Below are 25,438 nucleotides of genomic sequence, written 5' to 3'. Positions count from 1 at the left end.
TGATGTTTAATTTCCAAAGCAGGCAAACCTGTGCTCACACAGAAGTCCTGTAAACCATCTGTGGGCTGAGGGTATTAGACAGAGACTGGATTACAGGAACAGTCACAACTAGAAATCCAGAGGTGTCTGAGGAATCAAGTTTGGCTAATTCCCATTCTACCTGTTTGTAACAGTGATCCCCAGCAGTCTGCCTTCTTTGCTGGAGACCACTTTTGAATGAGGGGCCTCTTTCATCGGGTATTGTCCGCCAAGCCAAAGGCAGGATTCCTCCCTCGCAGCCTCCTTTCAACCTCACACTGATGTGTCAAACACATGATGAACTCGCTCCATTCATGGCTGCCTTCCGTGATCCGAGTACAAAAAAAATGAGTTAACTGAACTGGATCGAATTAGCTTGGTGAAAACCAAGAATGTCTCTATTTAACGAAGTGTGGCGTTAATTTGGGATATCTTTCTTTTGGGACTGTTTCCTCATGTTAGACAAGATATAGAATAATACGGCCTGACTGCTCAACTGGGCAACTTTCTGAAAGGTTAAAAAAGCAGGATCTTTCACTGCCCTGAATGACTTTATAGTTTCTGTGAAATAAGTTCTGGGACTCTTTTTCATAGCGGCAGCTTAAAATGAAAGCAGCAGTTCTGACTACGAGAAGCTGCATTTCAAAATTAGAAGTATAAATCACTGGCAATATGGACTAGTTGTTCAGGGTTTTTTTAAGCAGTAAAAAACCTGCAATCGTTTCTGTAAAATTGTGGACATCATAACTACAATTACAAAAGAGAACATCTGTGTATTTTGCAAGAAGAAATTTGAATACGCTTGCAAAAAAAATGAAAAGCTATTAAAATATTCCCCAATAAAAATCCAAACTCCATGAAGACTCATATTTTAAGGAGATATGTAGAAAATATACTGCTTCTCAAGGAAGAAACAGGTGCTGAGATTGCATATAAAAACATTTTTCTAAATCAAAGTGTCTGCTAAGTAAGGTGGTAGCTTGTCGGCCTTGCTGAGCTCCGCAGGGTTTCCTGCCAGTGCTCCCAGCCCGAGGTGAGTGTGAGCAGATGCAGACTCCCACCACTGCACGCCTATTTCAATGTCTGAGGACCAGGTAACGCCTCAAAAGAAAATCCTGTAAAGTTATGAATGCATACAGTTGGTGGAGTTGTCTCTTTGGTGTATTGAAATTCACGAGAGCGTTTATTTTTTAATTTAAATTTCATCACAATAATACACCTCTAAAGTTACCATCTCACTTGATTACTGGCAATAATTATAGAAAACAGGCCTCTAGGACTGCAGCCCACACTGACAAGCATCATTCCAGCAGCCATTCTCTCGACTTCCTAAAAGCATTCTGAAATCATTGATCTAAGCAATTGTAAAAAATAACATTGTTTTTTCCTGTGTTACAGTCACAGTTCATAGTGATAGCATGAGTTATAATCCAACCTCTGGGTTTTTTTCCCGGGGTTTGATAAACTGGCAGGGAACTTCTGCTACGAAGAAGTTCACATGTTCACAGCTTGGGGAAAAAAAAAGTATCTTTCTGGATTTTTGTGGGGGTTTTTTGAGTGCAGTTTACTGTGACCAGTGACTGTTAAAAACTGGCATTGTGGGATTCTATAATTATTGTTTGTCAATTTTGCCCAAACTAAATTTGCTCAGTTTACAAGTAAAAACATATTTCTTTTCTAACAAATGCACTCCTCATGTACCTCAAGATGATGCCTCAGGTCCCATACTGATTTTTAACTGTTTTTCTCCTACAAGTAATAAACTTTCATTCTCTCAGATCGCCTTTAAGACACGAGCTACTAAAGGGTGGTAAATCAGCACAGACTAAAAATCAGCGTCAGTAGGATCATGGAAGTGGCACTGAGCCACTCAACTTGTACATCACCCCTACCCTTCTCTGGTAGAATAGACTTCTCCAATCCAACACAGCAATTAGTCCTGTACCTCATTTCACTCATCTGGGAATTCAATTAGCGTCCTTAACAGCTACTTTATATAAACTTACATTTTTACCAGATTAAATCATATCCATTATTTTATTATTCCATATTATTTTACTGCTTTGGATATAACTTTCTTTTTACATTTTTCTTGAATAGTAAAGTTTGTTTTAATTTCTGGGGTTTTATTAGCTTGGATTTCAATTGTAGCTCATCTGAGATGAGAACCCTTTCCTATCGCCCTGTTCCTGAGGGGAGAAAGTGATGAGAAAGAAAAATAGTATAAACTAATAATGGAGACAGATACATTGCAATGCTGCTTCTGTAGAGGGGTTTGGGTTACTACTTCACAATCAGAGCAAGCACATTATTTTGCACTTTATTGTTATCTTCTCTATTTAAAAACATTTCATTAGAACTACATAAAACTTTTTTTTCCTGATAACACCTATCTTTTATGGTAGTTAAATACTTCCATTGCATGTTGATAATTTACAGTTTCTATGGGAAGAATACAGTGGAGTTGTGTTCAGGATGTGCCACAAGTTCAAGTTTATGAGTGCATCTTATAATTTTGTCTATTGAAGTTTAATGGTAGTTAAAAATTCAAACATTAGGTCTAGTGGCTGCTTAAATATTTAGCTTCTGAATGCCTAGAGATTAAAACAATCTTTATCAAATCTTTCCTATAACTGATTTAAACATTTTACTGCCATTTACTCTGACAACATAATGAATGGGAATCAGACTCCTAAATTATGCTCTGTGCAAAGAGTGTTTTCTTAAGGAGCAAAAGCTTTTTACTTTTGCTACTCATATTAGTTACATGATAGTAATGTATACTATTAGAAACTAAAATCAGGATATTTACATTAATCAATACTATCCAAAGTATTAAAATTTATGTTAACATTCTGTAAAATATCCATTATACCAATGAGCTAAGTGTGAGCTTTCAGTTTCTTTCCTTTAGTATGGAATGTCTGCATACAGGTAATTAGCAAAGCTCTGCCATATTCATTTTCCATTAGAGTTGAAATTCCTATTCCTATCCTACTTCTTGGTCTTTGGACTGATTCTTGCTACAGTGTTTATGCATTTTTCTTTGGATTCTCTCAACATATCTCAAAACCTTGAAATATTAAGATGCCATTTAGGTTATTACCAATGCACTAGGAAAAAAAACCCAAAAGAAATTAATAAAATCAGATACAGTTAATGAAATTCAGAAACTTAGCCTTCCACAGAATATTGTCAGCCTGCTGTGCCTGGCAATGCAGAGTTCACTTCATACTCTGAGAAGGAATGACTGTCTTGTCTGGCAGCTAAACAAGTACAGAACAAGCATATTAACATTTATTTTGCAATTAGATTCTGGGGAACATCACTTAAGACACTTCATTATATAAATTGCTCTGCTGTCAAGCCATGTTCCATGGCTTTTTGGAGCTTGGGTAACCCCAGGAAGACAAAAAAAGAGGATCAGGTTTTGTGGCTATCACTGCCTTTTCTTGATTAGTTAGAATTTTAAGTATATAAATATTTCTCCTTTTACTAGGAGTTGTGCTATAGCAAAAAAGTCTTTTTCTCAAGAGACCACTAAAGAACTGTTAGACTAAAAGTTGTGCCAGGATCTCCACTAGAAGACCCTATTATTAGACATCTCTAAGTCAACAACAAACAAACAAATAAATCAAACAACCCTAAAATTACACTTTACACTGAAATTTCCAGATCTGTAGAACTAATTCTTAGTTCTTATAATAATGAAACACACACAAAAAAATACATTGCTTTTACATAGTTTCTGCATTTATTAATAAAGAAACAATAGAAAAAATTATTCTTTTTTTAAAATTAAATAGAACAGGCAGCCCATCTTCCCTTGGGAAAGATAATATGGCTCATACATCCTCTCAAAAAAGATTTCGCATCCTCTAATGTGCACCAAGAGACAGTGAAAGCTCGAAAAAGTCTTGTCATGCAGCCAGCAGGATGAACTTTCCTAGCAGTATCCCTAAAACAGTCAACTAATTAGGAGTGACTGATTGCTGGTGAGGAGTCTGCAAAAGTCAAGATTAATACTGAGTATTTCTACAATATCCCTCTAAGAATTGATTGCTCCAGCCCACCTTAGTCATGTCCTAAATGCTGTGACCACTGCTTTGTAGGAGCTTTCCAAAAGATTTCATTATTCTCCTATCACATGCAGTGATCTTTTAAATCATATGATAACAGTCCTGGCAGGACAGACTAAGAATCTCTGCATGACTTCTGCTTGTTTTTTAATTTCTCTTTACCTCTCATGTACCAGCAATGTATTTCTTTTGTTGAAATAATGTTCCACTGACAGCCTTACCACACTGAATCAACAAATATTAATGGTCTAGACAACCATTATAGCACTGTCATAGTCCATCAATACTCTACCTAGACTGTAGATCACAGTTGACTAAAGTCTAGTCAAATTTCAGAAGAGAACTGAAAAAAAATTATTCATTTCAAGAAAAGGAATGCAGAAGTACATTGTTCTTAAAATAAGACACGCTAACACTAACAGAGGAAACAAAATTCTGAAAATACCATAGTTCACCTGATGCCATTTTTTGACTAACAGAGAATAAATATGCCAAAACGTCTTAACAGATTTTATTGCTTTAGCAAGCACAGTAATATATAGAGAGCAACAATTCTGAAAAAGGCACATGAAAATTAGAAATAGTGAATTGTATTGCACACTGGATGTCGTATTTGGCAGAGAAATACACAGCCACTACAACCCTTTGCTCTCATCAGGCAACTTCTGGGGTTCTTCCAATGGAGCTGCTGCCAGTAACTCTGCAAGACTGAAACCATTTAACAGTGACTTTGATTATGTTGAAGTTATTGCACTAATAACTCACCCTCAGTGTGGTTTGGGATAACAGGTTTTACTTTAGAACTTCAGCTGACTCGAGACAAGCACCTGCTCTACTCTCAGAGCTCAAGTGACAAGCAGTAACCCAGAGGAACAACAGGATGTAGCAAAAGCTTCTTTAACTACCTGACCATCACACATTCAAAATGTTAATGTTTGTTGCAATGTAGCAGACATCAGCTGTTCTTTAGACCTAACAATTTAATATGATCCAAACACATCGCTGTGATCAAGAGCCTCCTGTTTTCATGGCACCTCACTCGTTTTTTTACCAATCTAATAATGACCATATCAAAATGCAGAGGCATTGCTTACTTCAAACATTGCCTCCATTGGGAAAAACAAAACTGCAGTCCCTGATTTGTTTGGAACATGTGACATTGGAGAGACAGGCAGCTCTAACAGCCACATGTGATGAAGGGGGGAGAGAGGCTGAAGAAAATAACCACATTCAGAAATTACAAAGCAGAAATATGCAAAAGAGTTTAAAGGTTGGGTTGGTGTTTTTTTCTTTTTGAGTTGCAAATTTGAAAAACAGCCGAAGCAGTAAGAGAATACAGAAAAAAAAATTTAAGTATTTTCATAATTTATGCTCCAATTCACCAGTGCCTAATATTATAAATACGAGCATTATTTGTAATTGTTATAGTGAAGCCTAATAAGATACAAGGTTCTTTCTCCTCCAGTATTCCATCTTCCACATTGCTTAGAATGTGACACACTTATTGCTACAACTTGAGATAAAGTGTAATCAGAATGCAGACACAAGCTTTATCTTCTTTTCTCTGAAATATAACAATAGTTAGGTCAAGAAAATGCTACTTTAGATGGGTTTTTTAATGCCTCTCTAGATTCACATATATGTATATGTGTATACACAGACACACACATTTTTTATGTGTGTATATTATATACATATATATATATATATATATATATAACTGCTTAGTAGAAAGCTTCCAAACACCTATCAATCCAGTTTCCCAGATCTGGAATTCAATCTGACTAGTAACAACCTGTCAGCTTTAAATATTGGACTATTTGTCTCCCTGTGTCCAGTGCCTAAGATCTTGTTAATTACCTAAACTCCCTTTCTGTAGGTCTTGTTAATTACCCGTCTCCTGTCTCAGAGGACCTTGTTAATAACTTGTACAATCTCTCTAAAAAGGTCCTAATAACACATTAAAATTAAAGATGCTTTTCTTTTAGCACTTGTCAAGTGGTGTAAATTGAGAAATTTTCACATCAGTTTATTAGCCTGTAGTGTAGTGTCATGTATTTTCCTAAACAAAAACAATTTCAGAAAAACGATGCACAAGCTTTGGTTATGGCACAAAACAATCTTTGTTTTCCACGAGCACCCTCAGTTTCTTTAACTGTGTTCAACACAAAAGCCACGTGGCTTCTGACTGCAAATTAACCTCCTGAGAGCCATGACAATAGCAGTAATTGTAAGAATGAGTGCAATTTGAGGCAATATTAAGTAGAAGTTTCAAAACAGTGCATTAAGAAATATAAAACCAAAATTATTACTGGTAAATGCTGGCTAAGAGCGCTGGACGTTTGCTTAAAAATTCCTCACTGGTTGTATGATACAAAACCTCTGGAACTAACAGATTTTTTAATATTTGCAAAACAAGAATTTTTTGTTTCACTATGACTCTTGCATTTTTAATTTATCAAGGAATCAGCTCATAAATATCTCTACTATGCCTGCAACAGACAATGGAACCCCCCAGTCTTAACACTTAAGTAACACTGCAATATCGCATCTACAAAAACATTTAAAAAAATACTCATTTATCCACTCAGCATTTGCAGGAGGTAACAAAGTATCATCCCTATTTTACAGATTTAGCCAAAGCCACGGAACAAGCCTCTGACAGATCAGAGATTAATAGAAATTAGGGGTCCATATTTTGAGATTTCCTGTCAATAAGGATTATATACAAACCAAATAGGTTTTGTTTTGCTTTTCCAAAATACTTCTAAAACCTTCTTGAAACAAAAATAATAAATAGTAGAAATAAAAATAAATAACAATTTTCAAATAATCCTGGCATGCTTGCTTTTAGAAAAAAAAGTCCTACAAGTGTTGCTGAACCACTTCTATAATTTTTGGATCAGCAACATGTGGAAGATGTACTTATCTTCATTCGTTTAATTAGTAAGAGTAATTAGTGACAGAGCATGCAAACAGCCAGCTAAGCACTGAAGGATGGGCTGGTGAAGGGCTATTCAGCAGCTCACCCAGCCAGCAGCTGATGTTACGAGCTGCTGTTCTCCATATTGTTACTGCTCAGTCAACAATACCAACCACAATTAATTAGGATGGACTTAAGCCTGACGCAAAGCTCACCAAAGTCACTGAAAAGCCTCCCACTAAGGTTACAGATGTGGTTTCAACAGTGCTGAGAACTTGACATTCACACTGTAAACATGAAGGAGTTGGGTTTGGTCGATTTTTTTGGAGGGTTGGGAAAGAGGGCTGCTATGGGTTGGATTTTTTTCCTTCCACTTTGCTCTATGTCCAGCCTGGTCCCACAGACTGGATGTTGTTTTATGGCTACAGTGTGCCCCTGGAATACATCATCCAGCTGAATTTCATCAGACAGGAATCCAGTTCAGGATGTTCCATCACCCAAACCAAGGCTTAGCTAAGTGGGGTTAACTGGGAGATCCACCTGCAAAGCAAACACCTGATCCACAGCAGAACACTGATTTTGGACACACCTTAATAAAAAAAACCTGCCTGGTTTACTTGCAGAAATGGGATTCATGCGAAAGAGCTTAATAGCACATTGAGTAAATAAGAAACAACCCAAAGTCTAAATTCCCTGTCTACACTTTCTGCATATTGTTTTTGTTACCCAGCCTCATTTACTTTGTGCCCACATATTCATACAATTCTTTCTTCAGCATTACTAGTTCAAAAAATTAAAAATGGATTCCATTCGAGAAATACTCCACAGATAAAAGGTAAACTGTAAACTTATTAAATATGCACATTTTGTATTAGTTTCTACTTCAAAAGAAAATAACTGTACAAGATACATTTGAAAGAAAGTAAACTAAGTCTAAAAGGTTCACACAGAACATCATAATGGAACATATAAAAATCAAGAGCTTCTAACATATAAAAATCAAGAACTTACTGCATGCTAGATATTATGCCATAACAGCTGTCTCACAAAAAAGGTCAGAATGTTTACTATTTTTGGCTTTTTGAAAATAAAATAATATGTATTTGTCTTATCAAAAGTTTATGTTTACATAAAAGTCAAGAACTAGTAAAAGAGACTCTCACACAAAGAAGGAAACAAATGACTAGAGTCCTTCTGAATGGGCACTGTGATGAGCTTTTTAACTACAAAACAAAGAAAAAAGTCCATCATGATTACCATTAAGTTTTATATTTATCAAGATCTGCTGCATTCAAGAACTTCAAAAGATTTCACTACTTACATCTAGCATCTGCCTGAATGCAGTTTCATTTTTAAAAAATTAAATACTATGTAATTTTAATTGTTATTTAAATTATTTCTCTTTAAAGGAGCTTATTTAAATGGAAGTTTAACTTCTGACAAACCAATCTACAACCTAACCTTACACTAACCCAGAGAAATACTTCATTAAACAAAAAATATTCTAAGATTGTCTATAAACATGTTATTTAAGACACTAGGAACTGACTTGGCTCACAGAAGGCACTAAGAAGATAATTTGTTGAGGTCTGGATGAGCTTCTAGTGACAAATTCTTTTCTACAGCAGTTCAATTTCAGTTCATTTACCAAATTCACAGCCATTATTAGCTTTGTTAAGAAAATGATTCTAAGTTTAAATCAGGAGTGCATGCATTCTAACCCATGAAAAAAACTGAGCTGGGACACAATAAGATCCCTCTGTTCTAAAAGAACAAGATAATAAGAAACATTTTTCTTCTAAAAGAAACTACTCCTGTGTCATTAATTAAGGAATTAATACACAGGAAAAGGTGAATTTTCTAGAACCATGTTTTCCATTTAAAACAGTGATTGATCTTACAGCCTTTAGATTCCAGTTTGAAGCATTTTAATTTTAAATGCATTTTCTACTAAATTTCAGTTATTACATAGAAATGAATCATTACCTTGAAAAAGCAAGGCCTGCTAATTTCTGGCATTTATATACAAAAAAAAAAGAATGCAAATGAATGAAAGTTAATTAACTTCTTAAACGTTTATCTATTGTGACCAGTATATGTGGGTGGGAGTGTACATAAATATATATATATTTTTACATATAAAAAGAGAGACAGGATATCTTTCTCACTAGCTAACAAAACCCAGAAAAGAAACTAACTGTGGGTTACACTTTTTTTTTTAAGGAAAACAAATAAAGCATTGATAGACAAAGAGAGATTAAAATGGATTATTTAAATCAAAGTTTCTTATCAGCCCTTGTAACTTAATTCATTCCGCTCAATACATGAACTGCTGCCTCGTGCAATGATTCCAATATACATCAAACTCAGCAAAGCTGCAGTGAGCCAAATGAATTCAAGTGAGATAAGTGGTCATGTGAGGGCTCCCATTTAGAAACCGAATGTTCTTTAATTCTTGTACTCTAACATATAGAACCTAAATACTCTTTTTTTTTTTCCCCAAATAGTGACATCCACAGGATTTCTTTTCACTACTCCCATTTTCACCAATCTTTTAGTTATTCAATTTCCTCTTTCCCTTACACTTGAAACCTTTCCCTCTCAAAACCTCACTTAGGGCAATGTAACTATTAAGAACGAATGTTCAGTTTAAGCAGAAGACTTCAGGGAGAGCCCATTCTGAAGCACAAACAGGTCTTCCACAAACACAAGTACCCAAGAACATTCACAGCACATATCAGTAATAAAATGTCACTTCAAAAATAAGTATGAAACAATCAAATTATATAAAAAGTTCGTAACTTTTACTTAGAAACAGACAAGCACTGATATAATCGTGTATAAAGCAAAGACTGTGCTCCTCAACACTTCCCATTTTCATTTATATAACATGTTCAAGATATCAGATTGAAATACAGCAAAAACCTACCTTGAAGATGGCAACATGCTTGTAGGCTTGAAGTTTGCCATAAACGGATTAGTCGAATCATAATCAAAACTCTCCTGATGAGCTTCCCCAAACGCACTCGGTGATTTCAAGTCAGTAGAACTCTCTGATCCCCCATTGCTAAGTTTATCTGACCTCTTGCTATCTTTTTTTCCAGTCACTCTTTCAAAAAGACTAACTTTCTCTTTCTTCTCTTTTTTAATTTCTTTTCTGATCTCAACAGGTTTGGAAAACAGACTTATGTTTTGATCCCACGTTGCTGGGCTTTCTTCAAATGGATTCTTCTGTCTTGGCAGTGTAGCAAATTTTTGGGGTAACGAAGCACTCACATTAAATGGGTCATTTTGTGCTTCAAGTGCAGTTTCATCAACTGTGCTGTCAAGTTGGTTCATTTTAGAAGTATCAACACTTAATGTCCTTCTGTGTGGAGATTTTAGACTCCCTGCAAACAATCTGTCATTAGTATATTATCAATGAGACACTATATCACAGTTTATGACATGCAGAAAACCCATTCTAGCTTAGATCTAGAAGCTTTGCAATTGAGTCTCGGTTCAGAACACTAGTGAGTAACTAAGCTATTAAAGAAAAAAATTAACAGCTGTGGCCTCGATTTCATGTTTCAGAAATGTTTATGGATAGGCACCACAGGAAATTTTTGTTTCCTGCATGAAAACAAAGATCTGTAGAGAAGACAGCTATGACTGTTGTGCCATTCCAGAAAGAGACAAAAGTATGTTAGTGCATAATAACTTTGAACAATGCAAAATACTCACAGTTCTTTGTATAAATCAGGTTTAAAATTTGGTGATAGTTTTTGACTTTTTAATTAGACTTACTTTTCACAAGATGTTATTTCTTTCACCTAGAGTCCCCTCTGGAATGCAATATACTCTCAGATGAGGACATAATAAAAGAAAATGCTAAATTATCATACATTATGAGCCATGTGAGTTATTTCTTATGCTCAGAAACAGCAATTATGAGCCACCAGCAACTAAAGAAAGTGTAAAAAATAGGCCAGTAATATCTCTTAACATTTTGGCCTTGTAAGTGCTTCATGAACTGAAGCACCAGATTCTGAATGCCCTAATAGCAGTGAGCTGTAGCTCTAATGGTCATGAGTTTTACTTACCACCTTCATCAACCGAGCCAAAGGACTCCAGCTGACGCCTGAAAAGATGGGAGTAGCCAACAGTGCTGGATTTCATTTTGTCTGAGGAGACGTGTGGTCCTGTTAGATCTGACATGGAGTGAGCTGAGGACAGCCGCTGAGGTCCCAAGAGGAAAGGTTTTTTTGGTTTTGATTTCATTTGCACTTCACCACTACACACCTCTAGATTTGCATCAGGTATGTGAGTGCTTGGGATGATTGCAGAGGATGTATCTGAAAACGTCCCATCATTTTTCCGACCCTTCATTTTGTCTTTTAGTTTAGCAAATGGAGATTTGGTTTTGTCCTTCATTGACAAATCAAACATACTTGCTGTCATGTTATTCCTCATAAACTGAATATTGACATTTATTTCTCCTCTGTCTTTAGTTCTCTTCCCTTGTCTGGATTCTAGGGGAAACCACCTTAAAGGAGAAAGAGCGCAAATTAAGTTGTGTTTTCTGGAGACTACTCATTACACTCTGGTTAGTTGGTTAATGCATCCGGTTAGAACAATTTAAAGTATGAAAACCCAAATCCTACATCGAAGATTCAACCATTCTTGTACTAAAAAACTTCTTTGTTTATATTTGTTTTCAAAGAGAAAACTTAATAACTAAGCAAGACGAAGTTCTTTACAGTGTTCAGCTGTTTCAAAATCAAAATCAACTCTGGAAGCTGACTAAACTTCATCAAAGTTAATGGGCTTCCATCTGCTTACAAAGGAGAATTTGTACTTAATTATAAATATAGATACATTTTATTTTATTTTTTTATAGTTTTCAAGTGTCCTTTATTTAGTAGTGATGTGTATTAATGTATTCTATGCGGCAACTACTTGATCTAGTGACCTTTTCTCCGTTGATTTTGCTCAGGTTTATACACTGGCAAACATTTTCCCCTCTTTCCTTTCTTCTAAGCACTGGTTAAGATTTATGTCAACTGCAGCAACACTGGCTAAGAAATATCTGAGAGCCCTGAACAGCCAGCTACCATTTCAATTCTGCAACTGCCTCCCCTCTGGATGCTGACAGTAACTCCACGAGCACAACTGCGAGCACGTAGGTGTATCCAACAGCATCCTCTCTTTTGCAGGTCACCAGCAGGATTAACTTCAGAAATATTTCCTTTGGAACCATGACGTAAATCCCCACTCCTTGAAAAGAGATCAAAGGTGTGATCATCTGTTTCAAAAAGCCAAGTGTGCTTCTTTGCCAGGTCTAGCAAAAGCTTTATCATTATCCAAGTGTCTTATTCATTCCCTATTGTGCTGCATTGTCCCATGGAAGCATCTGCACAATTATGGCTCAATCCTCCCTCCACAGCTTCACCTAAATGAATGACCAACACACAATCCCTCCTCCACAACCATCACCAAGAGCCCTTCCCTTTTTCAAAAAGGGGCACAAGGGCATATTTCAGATCCACCAGCTCCGAAGAAGTGCTCTAACCCCACTGTCAGGAGAAATCCATGCACACAGATTCCCACAACAGTGCCTTACCACGAGTAAATTTTGAATTGGAGAGACTAAGAAATTAAATTCTCTATTAACAGATACAAAATTGATGATACAGTTATACATGCCTTTTTTGGTTGTTGTTGTTGCTTTGTGATGTTCACAAGATTTTATATTTCATACTAAAGTAGAATAATTAAGAAATATCACACCTCCTCTGTTCTGGCCCCGAACAACATGAATCCAGACCTGTAGAGCCAGAAGCTCAAACCAGTAGAAGGATAATTAAATCTTTAGGAAAAAAACTTTTCTTCTGTTGTGAGGTAACTTCATTTATATACTTTAAATGAAATGCAAAACCTGGAATATGTATCTGAAGAAGATGGATTGTTTTTCCTTTTAGTTAATAATGTTTCACTTCTTTGGTAACTGATTCCAGAAACACTTTAAGTCATCTATAGAGTCCTTAGAGAAAACACACACAGAACCAAGAGTCAGTTGCCTTTGTGCTACATAACATGGCAAAAACTGGAAGACAAGATAGCCTACTTTCTTTAAAACTCTTTAAAAGAAAATATGTTTACATATTCCCTTTAAAAATACAAACAATACACAGCCATAATGAGCAACCCCTTGCTCAGACAGATCCTGTCTATGCAGATAAAAAACCCCAACAAAAACCATCCTGAATCTGAGAAAGCTGTCCCATGGTTCCTCAGCCACCCACTAAACATACATACCAGTACAAATAAGGCTCGTGAGTGTTTTAAGAGATGCAGGAGGCAGAAAGGACTTCACTTTTTGACATTCAAATGTAATGGCTCAGCCTACACTGTAACAAAACATTCCCTTTTTCCCTCTCCTCACAGGGTTCAAACATTAATACTCTGATAAAACTGGTGAATTCTTCTGTTTCTGCTTAGGAATTACTGAAACTTTAAACTGATGAATGACACTTGTTAACTTGTCTTAGAACAACAAGAAGACATGAATTCTTAAGCTTTTGCTATGTGGAAGAATGTCTTTTATTTTAAAAATTCATTTAACTCCATTATTGGCATTCTCATCACTAATCAACAATGCTGTGTCATTACCAGCACTTACCTGCTAAGGGCAAATGCCATGTACCATTTTGACACTTACCTCTTCTTAAAAAGAAGCACACAACTAATACCTTGCCTTCACAGTTTCTACATTTCTTTTCAAAGTAGACCTTGAAGAACTTGACATTAAAAACAAGTTCAGCTGGGCAAACAACGAAACTCTCCCTAGGAAGACAACAGAAGGTCCTGCAGGAACCAGGTTCAATACTGCTACTGATTCCAACGGAATTTAATCATAAACTCTTCTACTCCAGCAAAATTCCTCTGGTCTTCAGTGGAATTTCTATTTGAAGAATGATTGCTGGATCAAATCTTTGCATGAAAGACAGATATTTAATTTTCACAGGCATTTCAAGGAGGCTTCTTTGTTACCTTGGAGAGTTTATCTTGTTTTAGTTATAATGAAGGTTCCATATGCTTCAGCTCATAACAAGACAATATGAGAAGCAGACTCAAATCATGATTTTCTTCAAAATTCAAAGGCAACTAATTACTTTTTTAAACAGATGAAAACAAATGCAGGCAATGCATTTATGTGGAGCTGCACGTGAATGAGCAACTCAGTCTGTAAATGTTTCTTATTAGAATCTGTTTCGACAACACACGGGCGTGAGCAGCAAATAGAAAAAACAGCTTATAGAGGAGAGAAAAAAGAATCGGAAAATGAAGTCCGCTGTTTTCAGATAACAACATTTGGGTCCTAAAACACTAAATTCCACTATACTACTGCCAATTTAAAAAATTGAAATGTATTATAAAAGCCAATAAAACTTGCTATTTTGGTTTTGTTTACAGTACTTTTAGCCACAATAAATGCTCCATTTGTCAGGCTGCCATGAGCTTATTCTATAGAAAGCCTGTACAAAGTAGGAAAATAGCCAATAACATACATGAACAAAACAGGGTGGTTTTTATGAGAGCAGATGCCCTTTTACTTAATAACCAAATATTACATCCAGTCTTGCAGACAGTCTTTATTTAAACAGACCTTGTACAAAGTCTGGTAAATTTTCCCAACTTCAAAGGAAGCCCTATTGCCTTTGGAATCACATTTATTCTTCTTGCTCTCACCTTCAAATATTCTGTAGGGCAATGTCCTCCATACACTCTCTAACTTCAACTTTTTCCCTGTGGCTTCCATCAAAACAACCCTTGCTTCTTTCCCTTGTCTGTTTTTCAGGGTGCTAGTGGGCTCTGCTGTCTTGCACAGGTTTCTGTTACTTTTTACTTTTAAGTATTCTATAAATTGCTGCTCTGCATGCTTACAGTTTTCTTGAATGTGCAAAGAGAAGATCAACATGCAAGGCTAAAGAGGAAAAATCCTGCTGACCAGGCAGCCCTGAAAAGCTAAACCCCTATGTGAAGCAGCAGGGCTACTTCCTAACCACAACAAAATCAGTTGATTCTGGCCACACCTACAATTAGGGGTGGAAAAAGCAAACTCTCATAACTTGTGCAGTATTACCAGCAACAAACCCTTCACCTTAGGAAAGAGACAGGAAGGGTGAAGGAGAAAACTGAAATAAGCTACTACAAATGAGCAAGTTACAAAATCATGGCCTGCCTATTTCATTTAAATAGCTAGTGATCTACAAACAGACTTTCAGCTGGTTTTTCCTCCCCTTTTCTGATTTTACTTGTTCTCCAAATCTGCCACAGAATCTGACACTTCCAAGTCTTATCCCTCTCTCTCCTTTAAAGAAGCATCACTCAGCCTATTCTGCTCACCATGTAACAGTGAACAGGATGGGCTGACAGCATGGGTAAGAAAAAGCACTACCTAATTTCAATTACATTTTAATTACACATTTTAACAGCCTCCAAAAGCATTGGGTAACTTGTCTACCAATCTCAATAGGAATCAAGTGTTCCAGCCAGTACATTCAACCTGTGCATGACAGACGATCTCCCAACTCCAAACATGGAAAGTATTGAAGGAATTTTCCCATCTTTCTGCTTCTCAAATACATCACTCTGCCTTCCCTCTACCAGTAATCATCTGTTGAACTGATCTAGTTTTGCTTTGCTGAAAGCATTAGATTGGATCCAAAGAATTTTGCAAGATATTTATTCTAATTCACAAATTATTGAAGAAATTTTGCAAAAAGCCACATAATCATCACAGCATCCGCCAAGGCTTCTGACCTTGAGTTTACAGGCAAAAATCGGCATCATGATCTGCTACACAGTAATGAGGAGAATTTTCTATGCAGGCAGATACTTCTAAACTTACCCCTAAAACAGACCATCAGAATCTCAATGATAGAACATGTCCGTCAGCTGTCACAAAAACAAAGTTGATGACTACTGTCATGCTAGATGCACTGAAGAAACTTGCTTTACAAAAGCCCACTGACATAAATGTCCACAGCTTATTGATAAAAAAACAACATCCAAAGCCCAGAACTGTCTGACGTTTTCATTTAGCAGCGTATGCACTTTGAAAAATACAGAAGTATGTTTTGTGATAAATCATTCCAATACCATACTGAGAGACTGCCCCAAAAGTCAGCAAGTAGGAAAATTAAGGCAAGGGGCTGAGCACAGACTACATTGTGTATGACGGGAAATTAAGAAGAAAACAAATAATTTATTAAAATAAGTGATGACACTCCCAAAGATGAATACTCTTACTTTCTGGAAGCCAACCAAAATGAGATACTCAAAGCAGTTTAAAATAAATACTACAGAGTGACATTGTAACACCACAAAACATATGGGAACTGACAGCTATCACAACACCCTCACTACAGGGTTTGCTAACATCAACTCGAATCAAAGTCATTAAAGTTGTCTTAGTTTACTTATTATTTTGGCTAAAGACTATGTGTGAATACTTTTATTTTAGAAACAAAATAACTGAAGGTATGAGAATTAAAGCCAGTTATTTGAGTTGAGTGTGTGTGCGAGCATGTGTGTATGTGCACAGAAAATGGAGAAGCGTATCAATCCAGATGGCACTTAGACTGACTCAGAATTATGATGTATTGAGAGGATGTGCATGGATTTGTTGTCAAAATGTAAATGCTGGGAATATTACTAAATAATTTGAAAATATAAGTCCATAAAGCTATAACTGGGCAAAACTTTGTTTTCTCCCATAACCATCTTTCTCTTCTGTTCCTCACTACTCACATTCCTTTTTTTTTTTTCTATTTAATGAGTGGTACCACAAAACAAGCTGCATGGAATCTCCAGGCTGCCCTTTATTTCTGTGCCTTTAACAAATTTCTCAGTTACTACTCTTCCCACTTTTGACTTGAGTGGAACAAGATTTTTCTCTTGCTCTAACCACAATAAATACATTTTTTGTTACACCCTGCCATTTCCACTATTACTGAAGTTCATCCCTTAAAATGCATTTTTCTGGTTTAAACTAAAGTTAAGACTAAAAATTAGTAAATAATAGTGTGTTATGTTTTGCAGAAATATTATTAAAATTGTTCCCACTCATTAACAAGTACCGAGCCCATATATTATCTATTTACTCTTGTTTGCTTGTTCATAATTCCAGATGTATTTGAAGTCACCTACTCAAGTGCCTCCCTCTTGCTTGTGCTGCTACAGATGAGAGAGAGGACAGAGCAGAGGCAGTTGAAGAGGGAGCTCACATCCAAGACAGAGGCTGCCAAGAAAGAATTCACATTAATTTGGAAAAAGTCACACAATTTGCATATCTTCCAGGAAGCTAAGCAGCACTAAAGTAAGTGCCTACAACACAGAGGTACTGATCACGGTCAACCATTAGTTCTCTTCGCTTGCTGAGAAGCTGGTTTTGACTTTTTTATTATCAATATAAGTGGATAAGTATCTTTAGAAAAGGCCAAGATTCCTTCACTGTTTATGCTCAAGCAAGCATTTCTTTTAACCAGTGCTGCAATTTGTATGTGTGTGGAGGGGAGTGTTGTTGAGGTATTATAGACTCCAGGGAGAAGAGGAACTAAATCAAAAATAAAAGATGTCTCCTCTGACATTTCCATAAGAAATAATAACTCTACATCACCTGCCTCCTTAAATTTACAGCATTCCAAACAAGTGTTGCATCTTAAATCAGCTGAACATACAATAAAATGAGCCGTCCAGGGAAGCACACAAAGGAATGGACAATAAACAGAGTGGAATTAGAGTAACAAGGATGAAGCAAAAGCTGAGGAAATAAGTAACATCAGGAAAGTTAACAGCAATTTGTTCTTCTAGTGCTGTGTTCATTTAGCCCTCAGGTGGAAAAAATCTAAGCACAGTCATTGTAAAAAACAACTGAAAAATGCTTCGGCAAATTAAGGCATGTCAGCAAATAAGTATTTTTCTTATTCCATGGTAACTCAAAAATTTGTCTTGATGCTATGCAATCAGATTATCAGCAGCATTAAGGCAACCATGAATTATAACTGAATTGAAATTATTACAAAAAAGCATATATTCTTTAAAACAATACATTCATTGATCATAATTTACATTTCAAATGGAAGAGTAGAAGAGGTATATTTATTTTGCAAGAGCAGACGGAAAAAATTGTCCATGTATTTCTTAGGATGAATTAAAAAACCCATGCAACGTTATTGCAAAAAATAAAAGCCGTGTCACAAATGTAACATTTGAAAACTTTTGCTAAATACACTTTCATTTAAGCAGTTTTTCCAAAGCCTTTTGAACTGTAGTAAAATCTTTCAGCATCTGGAGCTTAGTTTTCAGCTCTGGAAAAAAGAGCAGAAGTAAAAAGTCCCTGTCCATTTCCAACTAAAGCAGAGATGTCAGAGACACAAATTTATGAACTTTCACAGTACAATGGGCATTGCTGCACTAAGGCAGAAAGAAAATGAACTGGGATCCTGCAGACGCTTTGGATGAAGTCTCTGGAAGAGATCTAGTGAGGGACCATCTGAGCCGCATCTGGATCTAACTGTTCCAGGAATTTTTACTTTTAAGAATTTGAAAAATTATCAGTTTCAGAAAGGAAAAGGACATTGTATGATGCTGTGTACAAAATTTTCCCTATCAAGTTATAGTAAATAGACTACTTTGTTTCATTAAGTCTGGAGCCAGAGCAAGTTTCTTAGAACACAAGACAAATCCTATCATGAGGCCTCTGCCTGAAAACTTTACTGCAGGGAGTATTTGTCTTAAGATGTGACAAGTAACAAAAAAAGCTACACAGAAAATAAAGGATTATTTTTCCCTAACATAACGTTCCTGAGTCTGCAATGATTTTTGAAATTTATTTCTTCCAAATTATAAAATATTAAATTTAAAAAATATGTAAAAAGCGAAATGTCACACACCCCATGGTCTTCCTAGGAACTCAGAATCAGCTGGTAGCCTTCACTTCTCATACCTCCTTACTAAAAAAGCACTAGGGAATTGCTGACAGGGTTCAGCATTGTGCAGAATATTAAATATCTTTTTTGCAATACCCTGGTGACTCTTGAGTCTGTCTCTTACAGCACCATATGTACAGCTGTGTTGGAAAGAGGAAGCTATTAAATATATTAAAAAGTAGAAATATTACCAATAGACACTTCATCAAATAACTGGATCTCATTCATCCCCAAACAAAGCAAGAAATGTTAAGGTTACATCAACATAAGAAAATAACTCTGGATTTAATAACAGCACAAGCCTGTTGAACATATTTGAAAGTAAAAACATTGCTTAATAAAACAGATTAGTGTTTCTGAAACAATGAATATAGCTTTCAACCATCAGAATGCTTTGGTAGCAAAGACACTGGACTTGGTTTTGAAAGGTGCTGGGTGTCTCAGTTCCCACACCATAGTCACAGTTAGAAGGTCTTTGGGTCCAAATATATTACCCTTAGTTTACTGCCAACACAAGACTAGGAATATTTTGTATCAAAAAGGATTTAATAAAGGGGAGGGGAAAAAGAGCATTTTGTTTGAGATTGCATTCGTAAATCTGTTCTTGAAAGTTTGCCCTCGTCCCACACACATGCACGAATATTGCATCCACATCTCCAAGTAATGCTTAGAGGAGACAGCAACGACACACCTGCGTGGCACAAGGGCACACAAGCACACAACCACGAAAACTTCTCAAAAACATCTAAACTTAAGAACTCCGAGTTACTTTGTTTCTAAAGTGAGCTGTAGAAAGGACATTTTTGAGGTTTCTAAGCACCTAAAGACACCAAGGGGAAAACTGGACTTTCAGTGGCTCCTTCCTCATAAGAATTTAAATCAGCATTAAGCGAGAACGCACTGCCAAAAATCCCACTTGCCGCCCAGCCGCACTTTTACACTTACATAAGACTTTTACAAGTACGGCTGTTCGGCCCTAGAAGCCTAACACCCATCAACTTTTAATAAGATTTGCAATCTTAAATGCTCAAGTAACTTCTGAAGAAAGCTCTTAGGCTGTTTGTAAAACTTTCCCCGTAGGCCCCCATCTTGTGCAGCAGAGCTCGCAGGCAGCGCGCAGCGTTCCCGAGGAGCCGCGGCGATTTCAGTGGTGGTCTGGAAGGAACTGCTTCATGTCTACATAGCAGGAGTTCCTCTCTCACACTTCAGAGAAAGAAATGAGAAAATAACACCTATGGAGCCGTGCTAAGCATAACTTCCTATAAAAATACTGCAGATCTGAATGTTTATTTAACTATCACAAGGACTGTGTTACTTACCCCACTTAAAAATTTCTGGAATAATTTGGAAGAATCCAGTACTACTTTTGCTAAAACTGGTGCAAGAACCTATGTTTCTTTTTCTAGGGAAAAGAGGTTTTGCTACTCACAGTAATACAGGAATAATTTACATATTTTACTCCAGTTTCTGAATACATATTTCTATCTAGATTTACATTTAGTAGCATTCCTCCCTCATTCATTCACCTTGTTTACCATCTTGTTGCTAGGTGTTTCAACTAAGGCAGATGCCTACTGACTTGCAAGATAATTACAACTAACGATTCAAGAATTTTTAAGATGCATGTCTAAAGAGCAGTGAAACTTCTTGAATCAAGTGTTAACAGAAATTAAGACCCTAAGGCTACAGGCATTACCATGTATTGCATCAAGATAACTGGATTGTCCCTAAAAAGGTAAGCAATTAAAAAGCGTAATACTCCAGACAGTGAACCCACAAGACATTTTGCAGGAACCACTTCTTTCTTTTTTATGGTTTGTGAATATACTCTTTTGCAAAAAAATCAGTCTACAAAAACAAACACTACGGCAATGAGAGCTTTGACTTGTCTTTGGTGCTCTTCAACCTCAGCCATGCATTTAAGTAGCACCGAGTTTTGAGGTGGTTTCAGAAGAAACCGCAGTCTGACCAAGAAGCCCTGCCTGGTGTTAACCATATGGATTTCCACCTCCAACTGCCAACGCTGCTGGAGGTTCAACCCTGGCACAGTCAGAGACAGACAAGCGATGCCAGTCTTTTAGTGGCTTGGATGCAAAGTCCAGCACCTCACCACAGACCCACCATCACTATGGATACCAGACTTCAGTTTTAACAGCTGAGATTTGGGAACAGGAGCTTTTGTACTCTACTGAAGAGACACCAGAGGAGGAAAAGCACCTGGAGCAGGAACTTTTTAACTGCTGCAGAAATATCTGACAGCGCTCATATGTCACTGTCTACATAGAGCTCACTTGGAGGTCTCCATGCTGTTCTTATTCAGCTCCTGTGGGACGAGCATACCTAAACCAAACCCAAAGCATGGAGTCATAGGCATGCCTACAGTACTCTCATACCTACAGTCTGAGTTACAAATACACATGGAGGATACATGATGCTGCTACCAAACACCTTTGTGTAACCATGTCCTGACTAGGAACCTTAAAACAACTTTACTCATTTAGTTGAGAAACTCAGAGAATTAGATAAGTACAGTTCAACTTAATAAATTGCTATGATGACTTTTTTTTTAATTCCTTTTTTTTTCTTGCATTCCAGTGCCTGAACTTCCTGACAAACACAATTTTATTTGAAAAAGGCTTATGTAGGTACTGATGGAAGCTACCACAAGAGCCAAAATTTCTCTTCAGGCTTCTCAGTTAAGGCCTGCTGTACAGTGCAGCCTGTGGGATCGTGGCCTAAGATTAATCAGGACCAGTAAAGCACTGTGCTGTTGTGGTAAGCCTTCATTAAGTCACAGTTCATTGACCACTAAAACATAAATATAAAACATTTAAAGACACATAGTTGAAGCAACTGAAGGAAAACAATTGTAAAGAGAACCACACCAGGTTTCAGGGCATCTGAGTCTCACGCATGGTTCAAACTGAGGTAGGAGTTGAATGGGGGGTATGGCCCTGCGCAGAACAAAGAAAAATGCTTAGAAAAACAGACTGTAATGAGTTCATGTTACACACAAGAGTTTGTCAGAAAAGTTAACGTTATTGACAGTCCTTCCCTGTGCAAAGTAAGCATTTGATTATAGTAAACTTCTCTGGAAGAGGTCAGGCCACAATGACATAACTGTATAGGTTAAGAGACTGGAACACAGAATTGACGACAGAATTAATTTCATTTCAACGTATGTACATTCATAGTAATGCTATTATTTCCCACCCTCCCCAAGTGCAACTGTCCAAGGAATATGAATTATAATGAAAAAACCATCACTTACTCTGTTTTCCGCCTTTGCTTGTCTTCAAATATATCATTCAGGTTTATGGCCACCTGTCCTAAAAACCGGTCCAGCCCCACCAGCGACCGGTGCATGACAATCAGGTACAAGATGTATTTCTCTGGATTCTCCTGCATGAGTAATCCAGGGAGCTCGAAGGAGGCCTCTTCTTTCCAGATGGGATCCAGGGTCTTCTCAGCCACCGAGGTGGAGTACTTCTCCTTGCCCAGCTGTATGATGGTGTAGGCATCGTTGCTGCCATTTTTACCTTTTGGCTTCAGACCTTTGGCTTGAAGGACCGTAACTTGCACGTGAGTTGGGAACCACTTCTGGGCTTGCTCTGCCAACATCATCTTTGAAGGTCGCAGCAGCAGCAATAACAAACGCAAAGTCTGTCAGTCCTCGAGTGACTGTGTAAGGGCACTTACGGCGGAGACACCTGTCAGGGGCTCAGCTGGTCCTTCCTCTAGCGCTCCTGGCCGCGGGTGGCCCTCACCAGCCCACGGGTCCCCCCCTTCCCCGGCAGCCCCACCTGCGGCTCCATGGCCGGGGGCTGCAGGTCCCGCCGCAGCCGCGGCCCCGCCGCCCTCCCGCGCCCGGCCTGGCCCTGCCCGCCGCTGCCGCCGGCCCGGCCCCGCGCCGCCCCCAGGGCATCCCCCGGGCAGGGCCGCTCCGCCGCGGGGCCCCGCAGGCCGGCGGCGGCCTCCCCCTGCTCGTCCCGGCTCGGTGCCGGCGGGAGCTCGGTGCCGGCGGGGGACTCGGTGCCGGGCTGCCCTCCCTGCCTCCGTCAGTCCGCCCGTCCCCGCCGCGGCCGCCTCAGCCTCTCGCCGCGCTGCCCCCCCGCCGCCGCCCGGCCTGACGGGCCGGCTCCGCCGCTTCCGCCTTCCCCATGCTGCGGGCGGCGGCGGCGGTCAGAGGGCAGAGGGCAGGGTTCGCCCCCTCCCTCTCTTCCCTTCGCCGCCGTTCCCCGGCCGCCCGGACAGGCGCTGCCCAGCGCACCGAGCACCCCCGCTGCCCGCGGGCAGGGCCGGAGAGGACGCGGCTCCCCCGGGCGTAACCGAGTGCTGGGTTCCCGGGGGCCCCTCCCGGCTGAGATCCCCGTCCCGTTAATTAATTCATCGCTATTTTTATTTCTAGAGCGGGCAGAGAGTTCTTCAGGAGCTGTGGAGAGGAGGGAACTTGGCTAAAGGCGTCTATTGTTACTATTATTCAATATGAAGGGCTCGGGGGCGGCCATGGAGCCAGCCGGGAGTGGTGCTGCTCTGGAGCCCACCCTGGTGCCTACCGCTTCGGGAACTTCTTTATTTTCAGCCCCATCCACCCGCCCTGGCAAATCTCTTGGATTTAAATGAGAGAGCGACAATTACAAAATGCAAAAGTATTAATAAAAATAATATTATACAAGATGTTTTGAGGACACATAATTTTTCCGATTGTACACCTGGAGCCTGCACGTGTTTACATGTGCACCTGTAAGCAGAGTCACAGGTATTAACATTGTTTTTACCAAAATTAAAAAAATTAGGGTTGCAAGGCTATGTATCCCACCCCTGTAAACCATAAAAAGCAGGGAAACCAGCAGCCAGGTCAGGTAATACTTCACCCACCACCCCTCACTCATGAGCTCCTGGTCCATGGCTCACAAGTTAGTGAGCAAAAAAACCTTGGGAGACCTTCTCATACTCCTGAGACCTACTGGAAATGAAAAACATAAAGCTGAAGGCCGTTAGGGAGTGTAAAGAATGATGCTGCCCACAATACCTAATGCCAAGCAAGTTATTGTCCAGGGCCATAAAAGTTTACACACAGTCATTAGCCTAAGTCCCAGCTCATGTCATCTCTGTACACAATTTTAATAAATACTTCATTGACCCTCAGTTTTTGGCTGGCAGTTATAGCTGTCTGCATGCTGTGAGAGTTAACACAGAATTGGCACTTCTTTCCCGTATTATGTCTGATTTTTGTTGATACGAAAATAGATGGTCCAGTTGGAAATGGTAACTTCAATACATGATCATATTTAGGCAAAAACATGTAAATGGATTATCTAGGGTAGTAATTTCTGAAACAGTTATAAATGCTATGGCTGTCTGCCTTGGTTTGTGATACTGAGATGCTAATAGTCAATTAAGGCTGCAGGTCAACTCTTTGGTATAAATCACCATCCCCCTCACCTGAAAACCCCTTCCCCTACTCTGCAGCTGTCATTCTTCCACATCCTCAGGTATCTTTCCCAAATGTTTCACAATGAATCTCCCAGGAGGAGCTGCTGTACTTGGGGAAAGAGTCGCTGTATTTCAGGCTGGAAGAGCCAGAAGGGATTATGGGGCCAGTGTTCTGCAGGAGACTTGGGCCATGGGGGAAAGCCATGGGGTTCTTGTTGGAAAGTAGAGAGACTTTTGTACATCAGAATATTTCTGAAATTAATTTTACCACATACAAATTCTGTTTTAGTAGAATAATATTAATTGCACTGAATAGAAACCAAGCATGATGAACTCATCAAATCAAAACAAGAAATGAATTTTAGGTAGGCAGAATGTATTTATCTAACAGAAATTTAAGTCAAACATCATATCTTGCATGCTGCATCTTAGGAAAAGTTTTATGAGTTTTTACAACAGGCAGGTTTTGTGCTTTTTGCTTGCCTTTTATTGGTATTCTCTAATTTCTTATTATTGTCTCTTCCTAGACAGGGGCTGACTGGAATACATGTGCACCCAGCTGAACAGGGGAAGGTGGAAGAACTTTTGTACTGCTGCAGACCATACATCAATGCAATACCCAATCTGCCTTAACTGCTTTCAAAAATAAACAGATTATTAGTCCTCCACTCCTTATGTGCAATCTGGCATGTGAGAAAAGGAGTGTGGAACCTTTCCCCTTTCTCCTCTCTGCTCAGCTGGTGGAGCATGCACTGGGGAGATGCCCTCTCAACTCCTCCACCCCTGTGCTTGAAGAGAATTCTGCTCAAAGGTGCACCAGATATATTTTATTTCCTCTTATATCCCTCTAGGGTCAAGCTGAAAGCTGGCCTTTTGATTTTGTCCTCTTTGGAATAGGGTAATTGTCATCTTCTGGAATGTAACGTGGGATATAAACGAGAAAATATCTCAGAGAAATAATGATATCTCCAGCAACACAGTGTCCCCTGGCACTATGTTAGAGCATT

At 38.5% G+C, this 25,438-nt stretch overlaps 1 protein-coding gene across 1 annotated transcript in view; it reads right to left on the bottom strand.

The window, feature by feature from the left end:
* The window catches only part of RAB11FIP2 (RAB11 family interacting protein 2), a 32,276-nt gene extending 9,437 nt beyond the window's left edge, over positions 1 to 22,839 (bottom strand). The window contains exons 1-3 of the mRNA XM_048310801.1: positions 22,267 to 22,839; positions 11,103 to 11,545; positions 9,950 to 10,409 (exon numbers count right to left, since the gene is read on the bottom strand). Of these exons, the coding sequence (XP_048166758.1) occupies positions 9,950 to 10,409; positions 11,103 to 11,545; positions 22,267 to 22,619 (1,256 nt within the window). The 5' untranslated portion in view covers positions 22,620 to 22,839. The remainder of the gene's footprint in view (positions 1 to 9,949; positions 10,410 to 11,102; positions 11,546 to 22,266) is intronic.
* Positions 22,840 to 25,438: the final 2,599 nt, after the last annotated feature.

Source organism: Corvus hawaiiensis, chromosome 8, assembly GCF_020740725.1.
Source record: "Corvus hawaiiensis isolate bCorHaw1 chromosome 8, bCorHaw1.pri.cur, whole genome shotgun sequence".
Taxonomy (NCBI): domain Eukaryota; kingdom Metazoa; phylum Chordata; class Aves; order Passeriformes; family Corvidae; genus Corvus; species Corvus hawaiiensis.
Note: the sequence above shows the minus strand (reverse complement) of the source record. Positions and strands in the feature narration are given on the sequence as shown.